This window comes from Somniosus microcephalus, unplaced genomic scaffold (genome assembly GCF_052327205.1).
Source record: "Somniosus microcephalus isolate GS21.2 unplaced genomic scaffold, FLI_Smic_1.0 scaffold1058, whole genome shotgun sequence".
Classification (NCBI taxonomy): Eukaryota; Metazoa; Chordata; class Chondrichthyes; order Squaliformes; family Somniosidae; genus Somniosus; species Somniosus microcephalus.
In genome coordinates, this window is record NW_028226245.1 from 17,201 (window position 1) to 33,100 (window position 15,900).

Consider the following 15,900-nt stretch of genomic DNA (forward strand, 5'->3'; position numbering starts at 1 on the left):
GCCGGTGTTTCTGCTCCACACCAGCCTCCTCCCACCCCTCTTCATCTCACCCCATCACCATATCCTTCTATTCCTTTCTCCCTCGTGTGTTTATCCAGCTTCCCCTTAAATGCATCTCTGCTATTCGCCTCAACCACTCCCTGTGGTAGCGAGTTCCACATTCTCACCACTCTCTGGGTAAAGAAGTTTCTCCTGAATTCACGATTGGATTTATTAGTGACTGTCTTATATTGATGGCCCCTAGTTCTGGTCTCCCCCACAAGTTTGTTTCCTGTTTATGTGGCTGATGAATTTCATAAATGTAAAAAACTAACTTGTTTTCTGTTCCTGCAGCTTTGTAAAAGGTTCCCTGGCTTCATGAGAGTGGCACTATCGGACCCACAGCCAGAACGCAGGTAAATGTACAACACTGTGTGAAGGGCCATCACAAGAGTGTGTCCCAGTGAGTAAAGGCATTGAGGTATTGAGCTGTGTAAACCAGAACCATTCCGTGGCAGGCCTCTGTTTAATGTCCTATCTTCAGCATGGCACCTCCGACAGTGCGGCGCTCCCTCAGCATTGCCCGTCTAACAGTGCGGCACTCCCTCAGTACTGCCCCTCTGACCGTGCGGCGCTCCCTCAGTACTGCCCCTCCAACAGTGCAGCGCTCCCTCAGTACTGCCCCTCCGACAGTGCAGCACTCCCTCAGCATTGCCTCTCTGACATGCGGCGCTCCCTCAGTACTGCCCCTCCGACAGTGCAGCGCTCCCTCAGTACTGCCTCTCCGACAGTGCGGCGCTCCCTCAGTACTGCCCCTCCGACAGTGCAGCACTCCCTCAGCATTGCCTCTCTGACATGCGGCGCTCCCTCAGTACTGCCCCTCCGACAGTGCGGCGCTCCCTCAGTACTGCCTCTCCGACAGTGCGGCGCTCCCTCAGTGCTGCCCCTCCGACAGTGCGGCGCTCCCTCAGTACTGCCCCTCCGACAGTGCGGCGCTCCCTCAGTACCGCCCCTCCGACAGTGCGGCGCTCCCTCAGTACTGCCCCTCCGACAGTGCGGCGCTCCCTCAGTACTGCCCCTCCGACAGTGCGGCGCTCCCTCAGTACAGCCCCTCCGACAGTGCGGCGCTCCCTCAGTACCGCCGCTCCAACAGTGCGGCGCTCCCTCAGTACCGCCCCTCCGACAGTGCGGTGCTTCCTCAGTACCGCCCCTCCGACAGTGCGGCGCTCCCTCAGCACTGCCCCTCCGACAGTGCGGCGCTCCCTCAGTACTGCCCCTCCGACAGTGCGGCGCTCCCTCAGTACTGCCCCTCCGACAGTGCGGCGCCCCTCCGACAGTGCGGCGCTCCCTCAGTACTGCCCCTCCGACAGTGCGGCGCTCCCTCAGTACTGCCCCTCCGACAGTGCGGCGCTCCCTCAGTACTGCCCCTCCGACAGTGCGGCGCTCCCTCAGTACTGCCCCTCCGACAGTGCGGCGCTCCCTCAGTACTGCCCCTCCGACAGTGCGGCGCTCCCTCAGTACTGCCCCTCCGACAGTGCGGCGCTCCCTCAGTACTGCCCCTCCGACAGTGCGGCGCTCCCTCAGTACTGCCCCTCCGACAGTGCGGCGCTCCCTCAGTACTGCCCCTCCGACAGTGCGGCGCTCCCTCAGTACTGCCCCTCCGACAGTGCGGCGCTCCCTCAGTACTGCCCCTCCGACAGTGCGGCGCTCCCTCAGTACTGCCCCTCCGACAGTGCGGCGCTCCCTCAGTACTGCCCCTCCGACAGTGCGGCGCTCCCTCAGTACTGCCCCTCCGACAGTGCGGCGCTCCCTCAGTACTGCCCCTCCGACAGTGCGGCGCTCCCTCAGTACTGCCCCTCCGACAGTGCGGCGCTCCCTCAGTACTGCCCCTCCGACAGTGCGGCGCTCCCTCAGTACTGCCCCTCCGACAGTGCGGCGCTCCCTCAGTACTGCACTGGGAGTGTCGGCCTAGGTTGTGAGCTGAACTCCGGGAGTAAGTGTTTCCACTTGAGCCAAGGAGGTGAGTGCTCAGGGGAGTGCGGAGTGGAACTGGGGACGGCACCGTTCGGGTGCGGGGGAGTGCGGTGCTGCACTGGGGGTGGCACTGCTCGGGGCTGAGGGAGGGTGATGTCAGCATCGCACCGAACGGGCAGACTTGGTGCTGTAACAGCAGTGGCCTAAATATTGTGCTCGCCACAATCCCAGTGCTCCGAAAGCACTGGAACAATTGAGCCCTTTGCGACAGGGTCTGACTTAGGTTGCGATGCTGTGCATGGTTAGAAGCCTGCTGATGCGTGTCTGGACTGCTGCATAAATGGACGAGGTGCCGGAGGGATCCTGTGTAACCTTACCTTGGGGGAGACCGTGCCTTCGTGGGAATATGGAGAATGGTGGTGGCGGGGGTGGAGTAGCTGTGTGAGAGCGGGTGCCTGCACTACTGATGGTTTACCACTGTGTGGTATTGTTCACTGAAGAGGGTGCGGCGGATTCTTTCGGTGCTGTGCCAGAGATTTCATTTTCCTTCTCTGTTTTGTTAGATTTTATCGGAGAGCGTGGGTCACCTTTGATCGCAGTGTCAACATCAAGGAAATCTGTTGGAATCTCCAGAATATCCGAGTAAGTCGTTATCTGTCATACCAATTGCCGTAGGTCTTTTAGCCCCTTTGGATGAGTCGGGGTTTCACCCCCTCTTTCGGGTGAGTTGGGAGCAATGTTCCCTTTAAGCTGCCGGCGCTCTCAGGTTCCGCGCAGCCGGTGAGCCGGCTTTTAAACAGAGAAACCGCACCTGCGCCGAGTTTTGAATGGCTGTTAAATGGACCGCATGGGCCAAAAAAAAAATTAGAGGGCACATTGGTCGGGGATTTAATTGCCTCTTCGGGTGAGATGGTTGCTGTTGGCACCCAGGAGCAGCTCCGATTTCCTTCCTTCTGATGCGGGATGCTGATTCCTAGTGTCCATGTTAATCCATCATCGTACCGTGGATCCCCTGTGGGTCCCTGCGCTGAATGCCTCCCCGTATCTGAGCCACGCAGACTCAGAAGGTCCCAGGTTCCGCCTCTGGCCTGTCCTCCGCTGATCGGAGCAGGAGCGCCTCCAATTCACACCCAAGACCCGGGACTAGGGAGGTGGCGGGGGTAATCCCAACCCTGCTCCTGCTCACTATCCACTGACGTCGTCTGGAAGGTATGTGTGGATATCGACCGAGGATCGAGTCCGAGTCACCTGTGATGCCCCGAGAGGTGAATAACCAGCCAGCACTCGCTGTCCAGCCTTGCGAGTGAAGAATGGCCACTTGGTCGAAGTCCCCTCTGCCCGCCGACATCTGTGAGACCTGGTGCTCCATCAAGAGTGGACACTTTCAGGAGAGGAGGGCGGGGGTGGGAAGCTGAAGGAGTCAGTATGCTGGAAGACAACGGTTAATAACCGCATCGTCCCCCGACAAGGTTATTCGGCCCATCGTGCCAGTGCCGGCTCTTTTGAAAGCTCTCCAATTAGTCCCACTCCCTCCTGCTCTTGTCCCACAGTCCTGCACATTCTTCCTTTTCAAATTCAGCCGTCGGTTGATAAGCATTCGTACTGGCAGGGTACGCGCATCGAGAGAAAAGTCCCGGCCCACCTGAGCAGTGGGCTCGATTTATTCCAAGTGGTGTGTATTTCGAATGAGGCGCGGGCAATAAGCCAAGCCACCCCCCCCCCCCCCCGCCCTGCTGGTTCTGCTCCCCCTTGGCTGCTGCAGAAAGGTTCTGAGACTGTCCGTGAGAATCCAGGAGAAAGCTCTTTCCCCAGAGAGCGGTGAGAATGTGGAACTCGCTGCCACAGGGAGTGGTTTAGGCAAATAGCAGAGATGCATTTGAGGGGGAAAGGAACAGATGGATACGGTGATGGGGTGAGATGATGAAGTAGGGTGGGAGGAGGCTGGTGTGGAGCAGAAACACCGGCGCGGAGCAGGTGGGCCGAATGGCCTGTTTCTGTGCCGTACATTCCACGCGATACCAGCAGTGTGATTCTTCCTCTCCCTGCAGCTGCGAGACTGCGAGCTGAGCCCAGTGGTTAATCGGGACCTGGCCAGGCGTGTCCGCAGCATCAACGGGATCACCCAGCACAAGCAAATCGTCCGCAATGACATCAAGCTGGCCGCTAAGCTCATCCACTCGCTGGACGACCGCTCGCAGCTGTGGTCATCCGAGACTGTCAACGAGGACGGCAGAGTTGAGGTCAGTGTGGGCAGACAGTCGCGTCAGTCGGATCTCTCCTTTTGACAGTGTTCGGTGACACTCGCAAGCGATAATGTTGAACAGACAGCTCTTACACAACCCGTTTGACTGCCATTGGCCTAAACACCATAAGAGTATAAGAATTAGGAGCAGGAGTCGGCCATTCGGCCCCTCGAGCCTGCTCCGCCATTCAATAAGATCATGGCTGATCTTCTACCTCAACTCCACCTTCCCGCACTCTCCCCATATCCCTTGATTCCCTTAGTTCCCAAAAATGTATCGACCTCTGTCTTGAATATACTCAACGACTGAGCATCCACAGCCATCTGGGGTAGAGAATTCCAAAGATTCACAACCCTCTGAGTGATGTATGAGGAGAGATTGGGTCGATTGGGCTTGTACTCGCTGGAATTTAGAAGAATGAGAGGGGATCTCATTGAAACTTATAAAATTCTAACAGGACTAGATGCAGGAAGGATGTTCCCGATGGCGGGGGAGTCCAGAACCAGGGGTCACAGTCTAAGGATAAGGGGTAAACCATTTAGGACAGAGATGAGGAGGAATTTCTTCACCCAGAGAGTGGTGAACCTGTGGAATTCTCTACCACAGAAGGCAGTGGAGGCCAATTCATTAAATATATTCAAGAAGGAGTTGAATATATTTCTTAAGGCTAAAGGGATCAAGGGATATGGGGAGAAGGCAGGGACAGGGTACTGAATTTGGATGATCAGCCATGATCTCATTGAATGGTGGAGCAGGCTCGAGGGGCCGAATGGCTGACTCCTGCTCTATAAATGGTAGGACACTGAGAAGTGCAGAAGATCAGAGGGACCTTGGAGTGCATGTCCACAGATCCCTGAAGGTGCAGGACAGGTCGATAAGGTGGTTAAGAAGGCATAAGGGATACTTGCCTTTATTAGCCGAGGCATAGAATATAAGAGCAGGGAGGTTATGCTTGAACTGTATAAAACACTAGTTAGGCTGCAGCTAGAATACTGCGTGTAGTTCTGGTCACCACATTACAGGAAGGATGTGATTGCACTGGAGAGGGTGCAGAGGATGTTGCCTGGACTGGGGAATTTTAACTATGAGGAAAGATTGGATAGGCTGGGGTTGTTTTCTTTGGAACAGAGGAGTCTGGGGAGACCTAATTGAGGTGTATAAAATTAGATAGAGTGGATAGGAAGGACCTATTTCCCTTTACAGAAGGGTCAATAACCAGGGGGCATAGATTTAAAGTAATTGGTCGGAGGTTTAGAGGGGAGTTGAGGAGAAATGTTTTCACCCAGAGGGTGGTGGGGGTCTGGAACTCACTGCCTGAAAGGGTGGTAGAGGCAGAGACCCTCATCACATTTAAAAAGTACTTGGCTATGCACTTGAAGTGCCGTAACCTGCAGGGCTACGGACCAAGTGCTGGAAAGTGGGGATTAGGGTGGATAGCTCTTTGTTGGCTGGCACGGTCAAGATGGGCCGAATGGCGGCCTCCTGTGCTGTAAATTTCTATGATTCTGTCATATTATGATCACTCTTCCCTAAAGGCTCCTTTACTACAAGGCTATTAATTAACCCTTTCTCATTGCACAATACTAGATCTAAAATAGGATGTTCCCTTGTTGCTTCCTCAACATACTGATCTAGAAAACTATCTTGTATGAATTCCATGAATTTGTTCTCCACACTATTACTGCAAATTTGGTTTGCCCAGTCTACATGTAGATTAAAGTCCCCCATGATTACTGTATTACCCTTGTTACAAGCGCCTCGCATTTCCTGATTTATCCTCTGCCCTACATTACAACTATTGTTTGGGGGCCTATAAACAACTCCCACCAATGTTTCCTGCCCCTTGCTGTTTCTTAGCTCCACCCAAACTGATTCTACTTGTTGATTTTCGGAGCTAAGATCCTTTCTCTCTGCTGTCTTTATCCCATCCTTTATTACAGTATCAGGGCGACCCCTCCTCCTTTTCCATTCTGCCTATCTCTTTTCAAAGTTAAGTATCCTGGAATATTTAGTTCCCAACCTAGGTCACTTTGCAACCACGTCTCCGTAATGACTATTAGATCAAACCTATTAATTTCTGTAAGAACATAAGAAATAGGAGCAGGAATAGGCCACTTGGCCCCTCGAGCCTGCTCCGCCATTCCATAAGATCATGGCTGATCTTGGGCTCAAAGCCACTTCCCCGCCCGCTCCCCATAACCCTTCACTCCCTTATCTTGTAAAAATCTGTCTATCTCCACCTTAAATGTATTTAATGACCCAGCCTCCACGGCTCTCTGGGGCAGAGAATTCCACAGATTTACGACCCTCTGAGAGAAGAAATTCCTCCTCATCTCAGTTCTAAAAGGGCGACCCTTTATTCTGAGACTCTGCCCCCGAGTTCTAGATTTCCCCACAAGGGGAAACATCCTCTCTGCATCTACCTTGTCGTGCCCCCTCAGTATCTTATGTTTCAATAAGATCACCTCTCATTCTCCTAAATTCCAATGAGTATAGGCTCAACCTTTCCTCATAAGTCAACCCCCTCATCTCTGGAATTAACCTAGTGAATCGTCTCTGAACCGCCTCCAATGCAAGTATATCCTTCCTTAAATAAGGAGACCAAAACTGTGCGCAGTACTCCAGATGTGGTCTCACCAATACCCTGTACAGTTGTAGCAGGGCTTCCCTGCTTTTATACTCCAACCCCCTTGAATTAAAGGCCAACATTCCATTTGCCTTTTTGATTACTTGCTGTACCTGCATGCTAACTTTTTGTGTTTCATGCACAAGGACCCCCAGGTCCCTCTGAACTGTAGCATTTTGTAATCTCTCTCCATTTAAATAATAATTTGCTTTTTTATTTTCCTGTCAACGTGGATAACCTCGCACTTTCCCACATTATACTCCATCTGCCAAATGTTCACTTAGCCTGTCTATATCCCTTTGCAGATTCTTTGAGACCTCTGCACAACTTGCTTTCCCACCTATCTTTGTATCATCCGTAAACTTGGCTACATTACACTCGGTCCCTTCATCCAAGTCATTAATGTAGATTGTAAATAGTTGAGGCCCCAGCACCGATCCCTGTGGCACCCCACTAGTTACCGTTTGCCAACCGGAAAATGACCCATTCATCCCGACTCTGCTTTCTGTTAGCATGGATAGAGAATTGGCTAACTAATATATTAGCCCCAATTCTGTGAGCTCTTATCTTGTGCAGTAACCTTTTATGTGGCACCTTATCGAATGCCTTCTGGAAATCCAAATACACAACATCTACTGGCTCACCCCTGTCCACCCTGCTCATTACATCCTCAAAGAACTCCAGCAAATTTGTTAAACATGATTTCCCTTTCAGAAAACCATGCTGACTCTGTTTGGCTGCAGTATGTTTTTCTAAATGCCCTGCTACTGTTTCCTTATTGAAGGACTCCAGCATTTTCCCAACGACAGATGTTAGGCTAACTGGTCTATAGTTTCCTGCTTTCTGTCTCCCTCCTTTCTTAAACAGAGGTGTTACATTTGCGGTTTTCCAATCCGCTGGGACCGCTCCAGAGTCCAGGGAATTTTGGTAGATTGCAACCAATGCATCCACTATCTCTGCAGCCACTTCTTTTAAGACCCTGGGATGCAGGCCATCAGGTCCAGGGGACTTGTTGTCTTTTAGTCCCATTATTTTACCAAGTACTGTTTCCTTAGTGATAGTAATTGTCTTTAGTTCCCCCCTCCCTGTGGCCCCTTGATTATCCATTATTGGGATGTTGTTAGTGTTTTCTACCGTGAAGACAGATACAAAATATTTGTTCAGAGTCTCTGCCATTTCCCCGTTCCCCATTATTAATTCCCCATTCTCATCCTCTAAGGGACCAACGTTTACTTTAGCTACCCTCTTCCTTTTTATATACCTGTAGAAGCTCTTACTATCTGTTTTAACGTTTCTTGCCAGTTTACTCTCATAATTGATCTTCTCTCTTTTTTTAGTCATCCTTTGCTGTTTTTTTAAAAAATCCCAATCCTCTGGTCTCCCACCAATCTTGGCAACATTGTATGCCTTCGTTTTCAATTTGATATCATCCTTTACTTCCTTAGTTAGCCACAGATGGTGCTCCCTTCTCTTAAAATCTTTCTCACTGGAATATATTTTTGTTGAGAGTTATGAAATCTCTCCTTAAATGTCCGCCACTGCATTTCAACTGTCTTACCCTTTAATTTATTTTCCCAGTCCACTTTAGCCAGTTCTGCCCTCATGCCACTGTAATTGTCTTTGTTTAAGATCAGGACATTGGTTTGAGATACAACTTTCTCACTCTCCAACTGAATTTGAAATTCAACCATGCTATGATCACTCTTTCCTAGAGGATCCTTTACTAGGAGGTCATTTATTAATTCTGTCTCATTACACAGTACCAGATCCAAGATAGCCTGCTCCCTGGTTGGTTCCATTACATACTGTTCTAGGAAACCATCCCGGATGCACTCTATGAACTCCTCAAGGCTACCATGGCCAATTTGATTTGTCCAATCAATATGGAGATTAAAATCACCCATGAACGGAACAGCTCCCTCTTATCCCAGTACTGGTGCCAGTACCTCACAAATCGAAACCCATTTCTCCCACACCAGTCTTTGAGCCACTCGTTCATTTCCCTGATCTTATTTGCCCTATGCAAATTCTCTCATGGCTCAGGTAGTAATCCAGAGATTATTACCTTTTGTGGTTTTGCTTTTTAATTTAGCCCCTAGCTGCTCAAACTCTCTCAGCAGAACCTCGTTTTTTGTCCCACCTATGTCATTGGTACCTACGTGGACCATGACAACTGGATCCTCCCCCTCCCACTCCAAGTTCCTCTCCAGCCCAGAGGAGATGTCCTTAACCCTGTCACAGGGCAGGCAACACAGCCTTCGGGACTCACGCTCTCGGCTGCAGAGAACAGTCTATCCCCCTCACTATACTGTCCCCTATCACTACAACATTTCTTTTTATTCCCCCCACTTGAATGGCTCCCTGTACCACGGTGCTGTGGTCAGATTGCTCATCGTCCCTGCCCTCGTCCACACAGGGAGCAAGAATCTCGTACCTGTTGGACAAGGCCAAGGGCTGAGGCTCCACCATCACTACCTCCTGGATCCCAATACCTGCCTCGCTTGTAGTCACACCCTCCTGTCCCTGACCATGGGCCAAATTGGAAGTAATTACTCTAGTGGGTGTGACTGTCTCCTGGAACTTGGTGCCCAGGTAACGCTCCCCCTAGAGTCATGGAGTCATAGAGTTATACAGCACAGAAAGAGGCCCTTCGGCCCATCGTGTCCGCACCGGCCATCAAGCCCTGTCTATTCTAATCCCATTTTCCAGCACTTGGTCCGTAGCCTTGTATGCTATGGCGTTTCAAGTGCTCATCTAAATGCTTCTTGAATGTTGTGAGGGTTCCTGCCTCTACCACCCTTTCATGCAGTGAGTTCCAGATTCCAACCACCCTCTGGGTGAAAAAGTTTTTCCTCAAATCCCCTCTAAACCTCCTGCCCCTTACCTTGAAACTATGCCCTCTGGTTATTGACCCCTCTACTAAGGGGCAAAGTTCCTTTCTATCTACCCTATCTATGCCCCTCATAATTTTGTACACCTCAATCAGGTCCCCCCTCAGCCTTCTCTGCTCCAAGGAAAACAACCCCAGCCTGTCCAGTCTCTCTTCATAGCTGAAGCGCTCCAGCCCAGGTAACATCCTGGTGAATCTCCTCTGCACCCTCTCCAATGCAATCACATCCTTCCTGTAGTGTGGCGACCAGAACTGCACACAGTATTCCAGCTGTGGCCTAACTAGCGTTTTGTACAGCTCCATCATAACCTCCCTGCTCTTATATTCTATGCCTCGGCTAATGAAGGCAAGTATCCCATATGCCTTCTTAACCACCTTATCTACCTCTCCTGCTGCCTTCAGGGATCTATGTACATCCACACCAAGGTCCCTCTGATCCTCTGTCCTTCCTAGGGTCCTACCATTCATTGTGTATTCCCTTGCCTTGTTAGTCCTCCCAAAATGCATCACCTCACACTTTTCAGGGTTAAATTCCATTTGCCACTGTTCTGCCCATCTGAACAACCTGTCTATATCGTCCTGTAGCCTGAGGCTTCCCTCCTCGCTATTTACCACTCCACCAATTTTCGTGTCATCTGTGAACTTACTGATCATACCTCCTACATTCATATCTAAATCATTAATGTACACTACAAACAGCAAAGGACCCAGCACCGATCCCTGCGGTACATCATTGGACACAGGCTTCCAGTCACAAAAACAACCTTCGACCATCACCCTCTGCCTCCTGCCACTAAGCCAATTTTGGATCCAATGTGCCAAATTGCCCTGGATCCCATGGGCTCTTACCTTCTTGACCAGTCTCCCATGCGGGACTTTGTCAAAAGCCTTACTGAAGTCCATGTAGACTACATCAACTGCACTACCCTCATCCACACACTTAGTCACCCCCTTGAAAAATTCAATCAAATTGGTCAGACATAATCTCCCCCTGACAAAGCCATGCTGACTATCCTTGATTAATCCTTGCCTCTCCAAGTGGAGACCAATTCTGTCCCTCAGAATTTTTTCCAGTAACTGATGTTAGGCTCACTGGCCTGTAATTCCCTGGTTTATCCCTACTACCCTTCTTGAATAATGGCACTACGTTAGCTGTCCTCCAGTCCTCTGGCACCTCCCCTGTGGCCAGAGAGGTTCTGAAAATTTGTGTCAGAGCTCCTGCAATCTCCTCCCTTGCCTCACACAGCAGCCTGGGATACATCTCGTTTGGGCCTGGGAATTTATCCACTTTTAAGCCTGCTAAAACCACTAGTACCTCCTCTCTCTCAATACTAATTTGTTCAAGTATATCACAATCCCCCTGCCTGATTTCTATGCCTACATCGTCCTTCTCCAGAGTGAACACAGATGCAAAATATTCATTTAAAACCTCACCTACATCTTCTGGCTCTACACACAGATTGCCACTTTGGTCCCTAATGGGCCCTACTCTTTCCCTGGTTATCCTCTTTCCCTTAATATACTTATAAAACACCTTGGGATTTTCCTTTATTTTGCCCGCCAGTGTTTTCATGCCCCCTCTTCGCTCTCCTAATTTCATTTTTAAGTACCCCCCTGCACTTTCTATACTCCTCTGGGGCTTCTACTGTTTTTAGTCCTTTGTATCTGCCAAAAGCCTCCCTTTTTTCCCCTAATCCATTCTTGTATATCCTTCAACATCCAGGGTTCCCTGGGCTTGTTGGTCCCACCCTTGACCTTTACGGGAACATGTTGGCATTGTACTCTCTCTATTTCCTTTCTGAAAGACTCCCACTGCTCTGATGTGGATTTTCCTACAAGTAGCTGATCCCAGTCCACTTTGGCCAGATCCTGCCTTTATCATATTAAAATCAGCCTTCCCCCCAATTTAGAACCTTTATTTCCGGTCCATCTTTGTCCTTTTCCATGACTACCTTAAATCTCACCGAATTATGGTCACTGTCACCAAAATGCTCTCCGACTGACACTTCTACCACTTGCACGGCTACATTCCCTAGAATTAGTTCTAGTACCGCCCCCTCTCTTGTAGGACTTTCTACATGCTGGCTCAAAAAGCTCTCCTGGATGCACTTTAGGAATTCTGCACCCTCTAAGCCTTTCACACTCTGGCTGTCCCAGTTAATATTGGGATAGTTGAAATCCCCCACTATTATTACCCTATTATTTCTACACTTCTCTGAGAATTGCCTACATATCTGTTCCTGTATCTCCCCCTGACTGTTTGGGGGCCTATAATACACTCCCAGCAAAGTGCTTGCCCCTTTTTGTTTTTAAGTTCTACCCAGATGGCCTCATTAGAGGAACCTGCTAAGATATCATCCCCCCTCCCGCTCCTCTCGCGCTCTTTATAACGTCGCTGATCCTCTCGCGCTCTTTATAACGTCGCCGCTCCTCTCGCGCTCTTTATAACGTCGCCGCTCCTCTCGCGCTCTTTATAACGTCGCCGCTCCTCTCGCGCTCTTTATAACGTCGCTGATCCTCTCGCGCTCTTTATAACGTCGCTGATCCTCTCGCGCTCTTTATAACGTCGCTGATCCTCTCGCGCTCTTTATAACGTCGCTGATCCTCTCGCGCTCTTTATAACGTCGCCGCTGCTCTCGCGCTCTTTATAACGTCGCTGATCCTGCTCCTCTCGCGCTCTTTATAACGTCGCTGATCCCGCTCCTCTCGCGCTCTTTATAACGTCGCTGATCCCGCTCCTCTCGCGCTCTTTATAACACCGCTGATCCCGCTCCTCTCGCGCTCTTTATAACGTCGCCGCTCCTCTCGCGCTCTTTATAACGTCGCTGCTCCTCTCGCGCTCTTTATAACGTCGCTGATCCTCTCGCGCTCTTTATAACGTCGCTGATCCTCTCGCGCTCTTTATAACGTCGCTGATCCTCTCGCGCTCTTTATAACGTCGCTGATCCTCTCGCGCTCTTTATAACGTCGCCGCTGCTCTCGCGCTCTTTATAATGTCGCTGATCCTGCTCCTCTCGCGCTCTTTATAACGTCGCTGATCCCGCTCCTTTCGCGCTCTTTATAACGTCGCTGATCCCGCTCCTCTCGCGCTCTTTATAACGTCGCTGATCCCGCTCCTCTCGCGCTCTTTATAACACCGCTGATCCCGCTCCTCTCGCGCTCTTGAAAACGTCGCCGCTCCTCTCGCGCTCTTTATAACGTCGCTGATCCTCTCGCGCTCTTTATAACGTCGCCGATCCTCTCGCGCTTTTTATAACGTCGCCGCTCCTCTCGCGCTCTTTATAACGTCGCTGATCCTCTCGCGCTCTTTATAACGTCGCCGCTCCTCTCGCGCTCTTTATAACGTCGCTGATCCTCTCGCGCTCTTTACAACGTCGCTGCTCCTCTCGCGCTCTTTATAACGTCGCCGCTCCTCTCGCGCTCTTTATAACCTCGCTGATCCTCTCGCGCTCTTTATAACGTCGCCGCTCCTCTCGCGCTCTTTATAACGTCGCCGATCCTCTCGCGCTCTTTATGACGTCGCCGCTCCTCTCGCGCTCTTTATAACGTCGCCGCTCCTCTCGCGCTCTTTATAACGTCGCCGCTCCTCTCGCGCTCTTTATAACGTCGCCGATCCTCTCGCGCTCTTTATAACGTCGCCGATCCTCTCGCGCTCTTTATAACGTCGCTGATCCTCTCGCGCTCTTTATAACGTCGCCGCTCCTCTCGCGCTCTTTATAACGTCGCCGCTCCTCTCGCGCTCTTTATAACGTCGCCGATCCTCTCGCGCTCTTTATAACGTCGCCGCTCCTCTCGCGCTCTTTATAACGTCGCCGCTCCTCTCGCGCTCTTTATAACGTCGCTGATCCTCTCGCGCTCTTTATAACGTCGCCGCTCCTCTCGCGCTCTTTATAACGTCGCCGATCCTCTCGTGCTTTTTATAACGTCGCCGCTCCTCTCGCGCTCTTTATAACGTCGCTGATCCTCTCGCGCTCTTTATAACGTCGCCGCTCCTCTCGCGCTCTTTATAACGTCGCTGATCCTCTCGCGCTCTTTATAACGTCGCTGATCCTCTCGCGCTCTTTATAACGTCGCCGCTCCTCTCGCGCTCTTTATAACGTCGCTGATCCTCTCGCGCTCTTTATAACGTCGCTGATCCTCTCGCGCTCTTTATGACGTCGCCGATCCTCTCGCGCTCTTTACAACGTCGCCGCTCCTCTCGCGCTCTTTATAACGTCGCCGCTCCTCTCGCGCTCTTTATAACGTCGCCGCTCCTCTCGCGCTCTTTATAACCTCGCTGATCCTCTCGCGCTCTTTATAACGTCGCCGCTCCTCTCGCGCTCTTTATAACGTCGCCGCTCCTCTCGCGCTCTTTATAACGTCGCCGATCCTCTCGCGCTCTTTATGACGTCGCTGATCCTCTCGCGCTCTTTATAACGTCGCCGATCCTCTCGCGCTCTTTATAACGTCGCCGATCCTCTTGCGCTCTTTATAACGTCGCCGCTCCTCTCGCGCTCTTTATAACGTCGCCGCTCCTCTCGCGCTCTTTATAACGTCGCTGATCCTCTCGCGCTCTTTATAACGTCGCCGCTCCTCTCGCGCTCTTTATAACGTCGCCGATCCTGTCGCGCTCTTTATAACGTCGCCGCTCCTCTCGCGCTCTTTATAACGTCGCCGCTCCTCTCGCGCTCTTTATAACGTCGCTGATCCTCTCGCGCTCTTTATAACGTTGCTGATCCTCTCGCGCTCTTTATAACGTCGCTGATCCTCTCGCGCTCTTTATAACGTCGCTGATCCTCTCGCGCTCTTTCTAACGTCGCTGATCCTCTCGCGCTCTTTATAACGTCGCCGATGCTCTCGCGCTGTTTATAACGTCGCTGATCCTCTCGCGCTCTTTATAACGTCGCTGATCCTCTCGCGCTCTTTATAACGTCGCCGATCCTCTCGCGCTCTTTATAACGTCGCCGATCCTCTCGCGCTCTTTATAACGTCGCTGATCCTCTCGCGCTCTTTATAACGTCGCTGATCCTCTCGCGCTCTTTATAACGTCGCCGATCCTCTCGCGCTCTTTATAACGTCGCCGCTCCTCTCGTGCTCTTTATAACGTCGCTGATCCTCTCGCGCTCTTTATAACGTCGCCGCTCCTCTCGTGCTCTTTATAACGTCGCTGATCCTCTCGCGCTCTTTATAACGTCGCTGATGCTCTCGCGCTCTTTATAATGTCGCTGCTCCTCTCGCGCTCTTTATAACGTCGCTGATCCTCTCGCGCTCTTTATAACGTCGCCGCTCCTCTCGCGCTCTTTATAACGTCGCTGATCCTCTCGCGCTCTTTATAACGTCGCTGCTCCTCTCGCGCTCTTTATAACGTCGCCACTCCTCTCGCGCTCTTTATAACGTCGCTGATCCTCTCGCGCTCTTTATAACGTCGCTGATCCTCTCGCGCTCTTTATAACGTCGCCGGTCCTCTCGCGCTCTTTATAACGTCGCCGCTCCTCTCGCGCTCTTTATAACGTCGCCGCTCCTCTTGCGCTCTTTATAACGTCGCCGATCCTCTCGCGCTCTTTATAACGTCGCCGCTCCTCTCGCGCTCTTTATAACGTCGCTGATCCTCTCGCGCTCTTTATAACGTCGCTGATCCTCTCTCGCTCTTTATAACGTCGCCGCTCCTCTCGCGCTCTTTATAACGTCGCCGCTCTTCTCGCGCTCTTTATAACGTCGCCGCTCCTCTCGCGCTCTTTATAACGTCGCCGCTCCTCTCGCGCTCTTTATAACGTCGCCGCTCCTCTCGCGCTCTTTATAACGTCGCCGCTCCTCTCGCGCTCTTTATAACGTCGCCGATCCTCTCGCGCTCTTTATAACGTCGCTGATCCTCTCGCGCTCTTTATAACGTCGCCGCTCCTCTCGTGCTCTTTATAACGTCGCTGATCCTCTCGCGCTCTTTATAACGTCGCCGCTCCTCTCGTGCTCTTTATAAGGTCGCTGATCCTCTCGCGCTCTTTATAACGTCGCTGATGCTCTCGCGCTCTTTATAACGTCGCTGATCCTCTCGCGCTCTTTATAACGTCGCCGCTCCTCTCGCGCTCTTTATAACGTCGCTGATCCTCTCGCGCTCTTTATAACGTCGCTGATCCTCTCGCGCTCTTTATAACGTCGCCGCTCCTCTCGCGCTCTTTATAACGTCGCCGATCCTCTCGTGCTCTTTATAACGT

General features: G+C 51.5%; 1 protein-coding gene across 1 annotated transcript in view; it reads left to right on the forward strand.

Annotated features, from left to right (window-relative positions):
- The window catches only part of LOC147080873 (serrate RNA effector molecule homolog), a gene marked incomplete at its 5' end in the record, with an annotated part of 49,252 nt that overhangs the window by 11,771 nt on the left and 21,581 nt on the right, over positions 1–15,900 (forward strand). Inside the window, 3 exons of the mRNA XM_085981053.1 lie at positions 334–395; positions 2,517–2,595; positions 4,002–4,193. Of these exons, the coding sequence (XP_085837179.1) occupies positions 334–395; positions 2,517–2,595; positions 4,002–4,193 (333 nt within the window). The remainder of the gene's footprint in view (positions 1–333; positions 396–2,516; positions 2,596–4,001; positions 4,194–15,900) is intronic.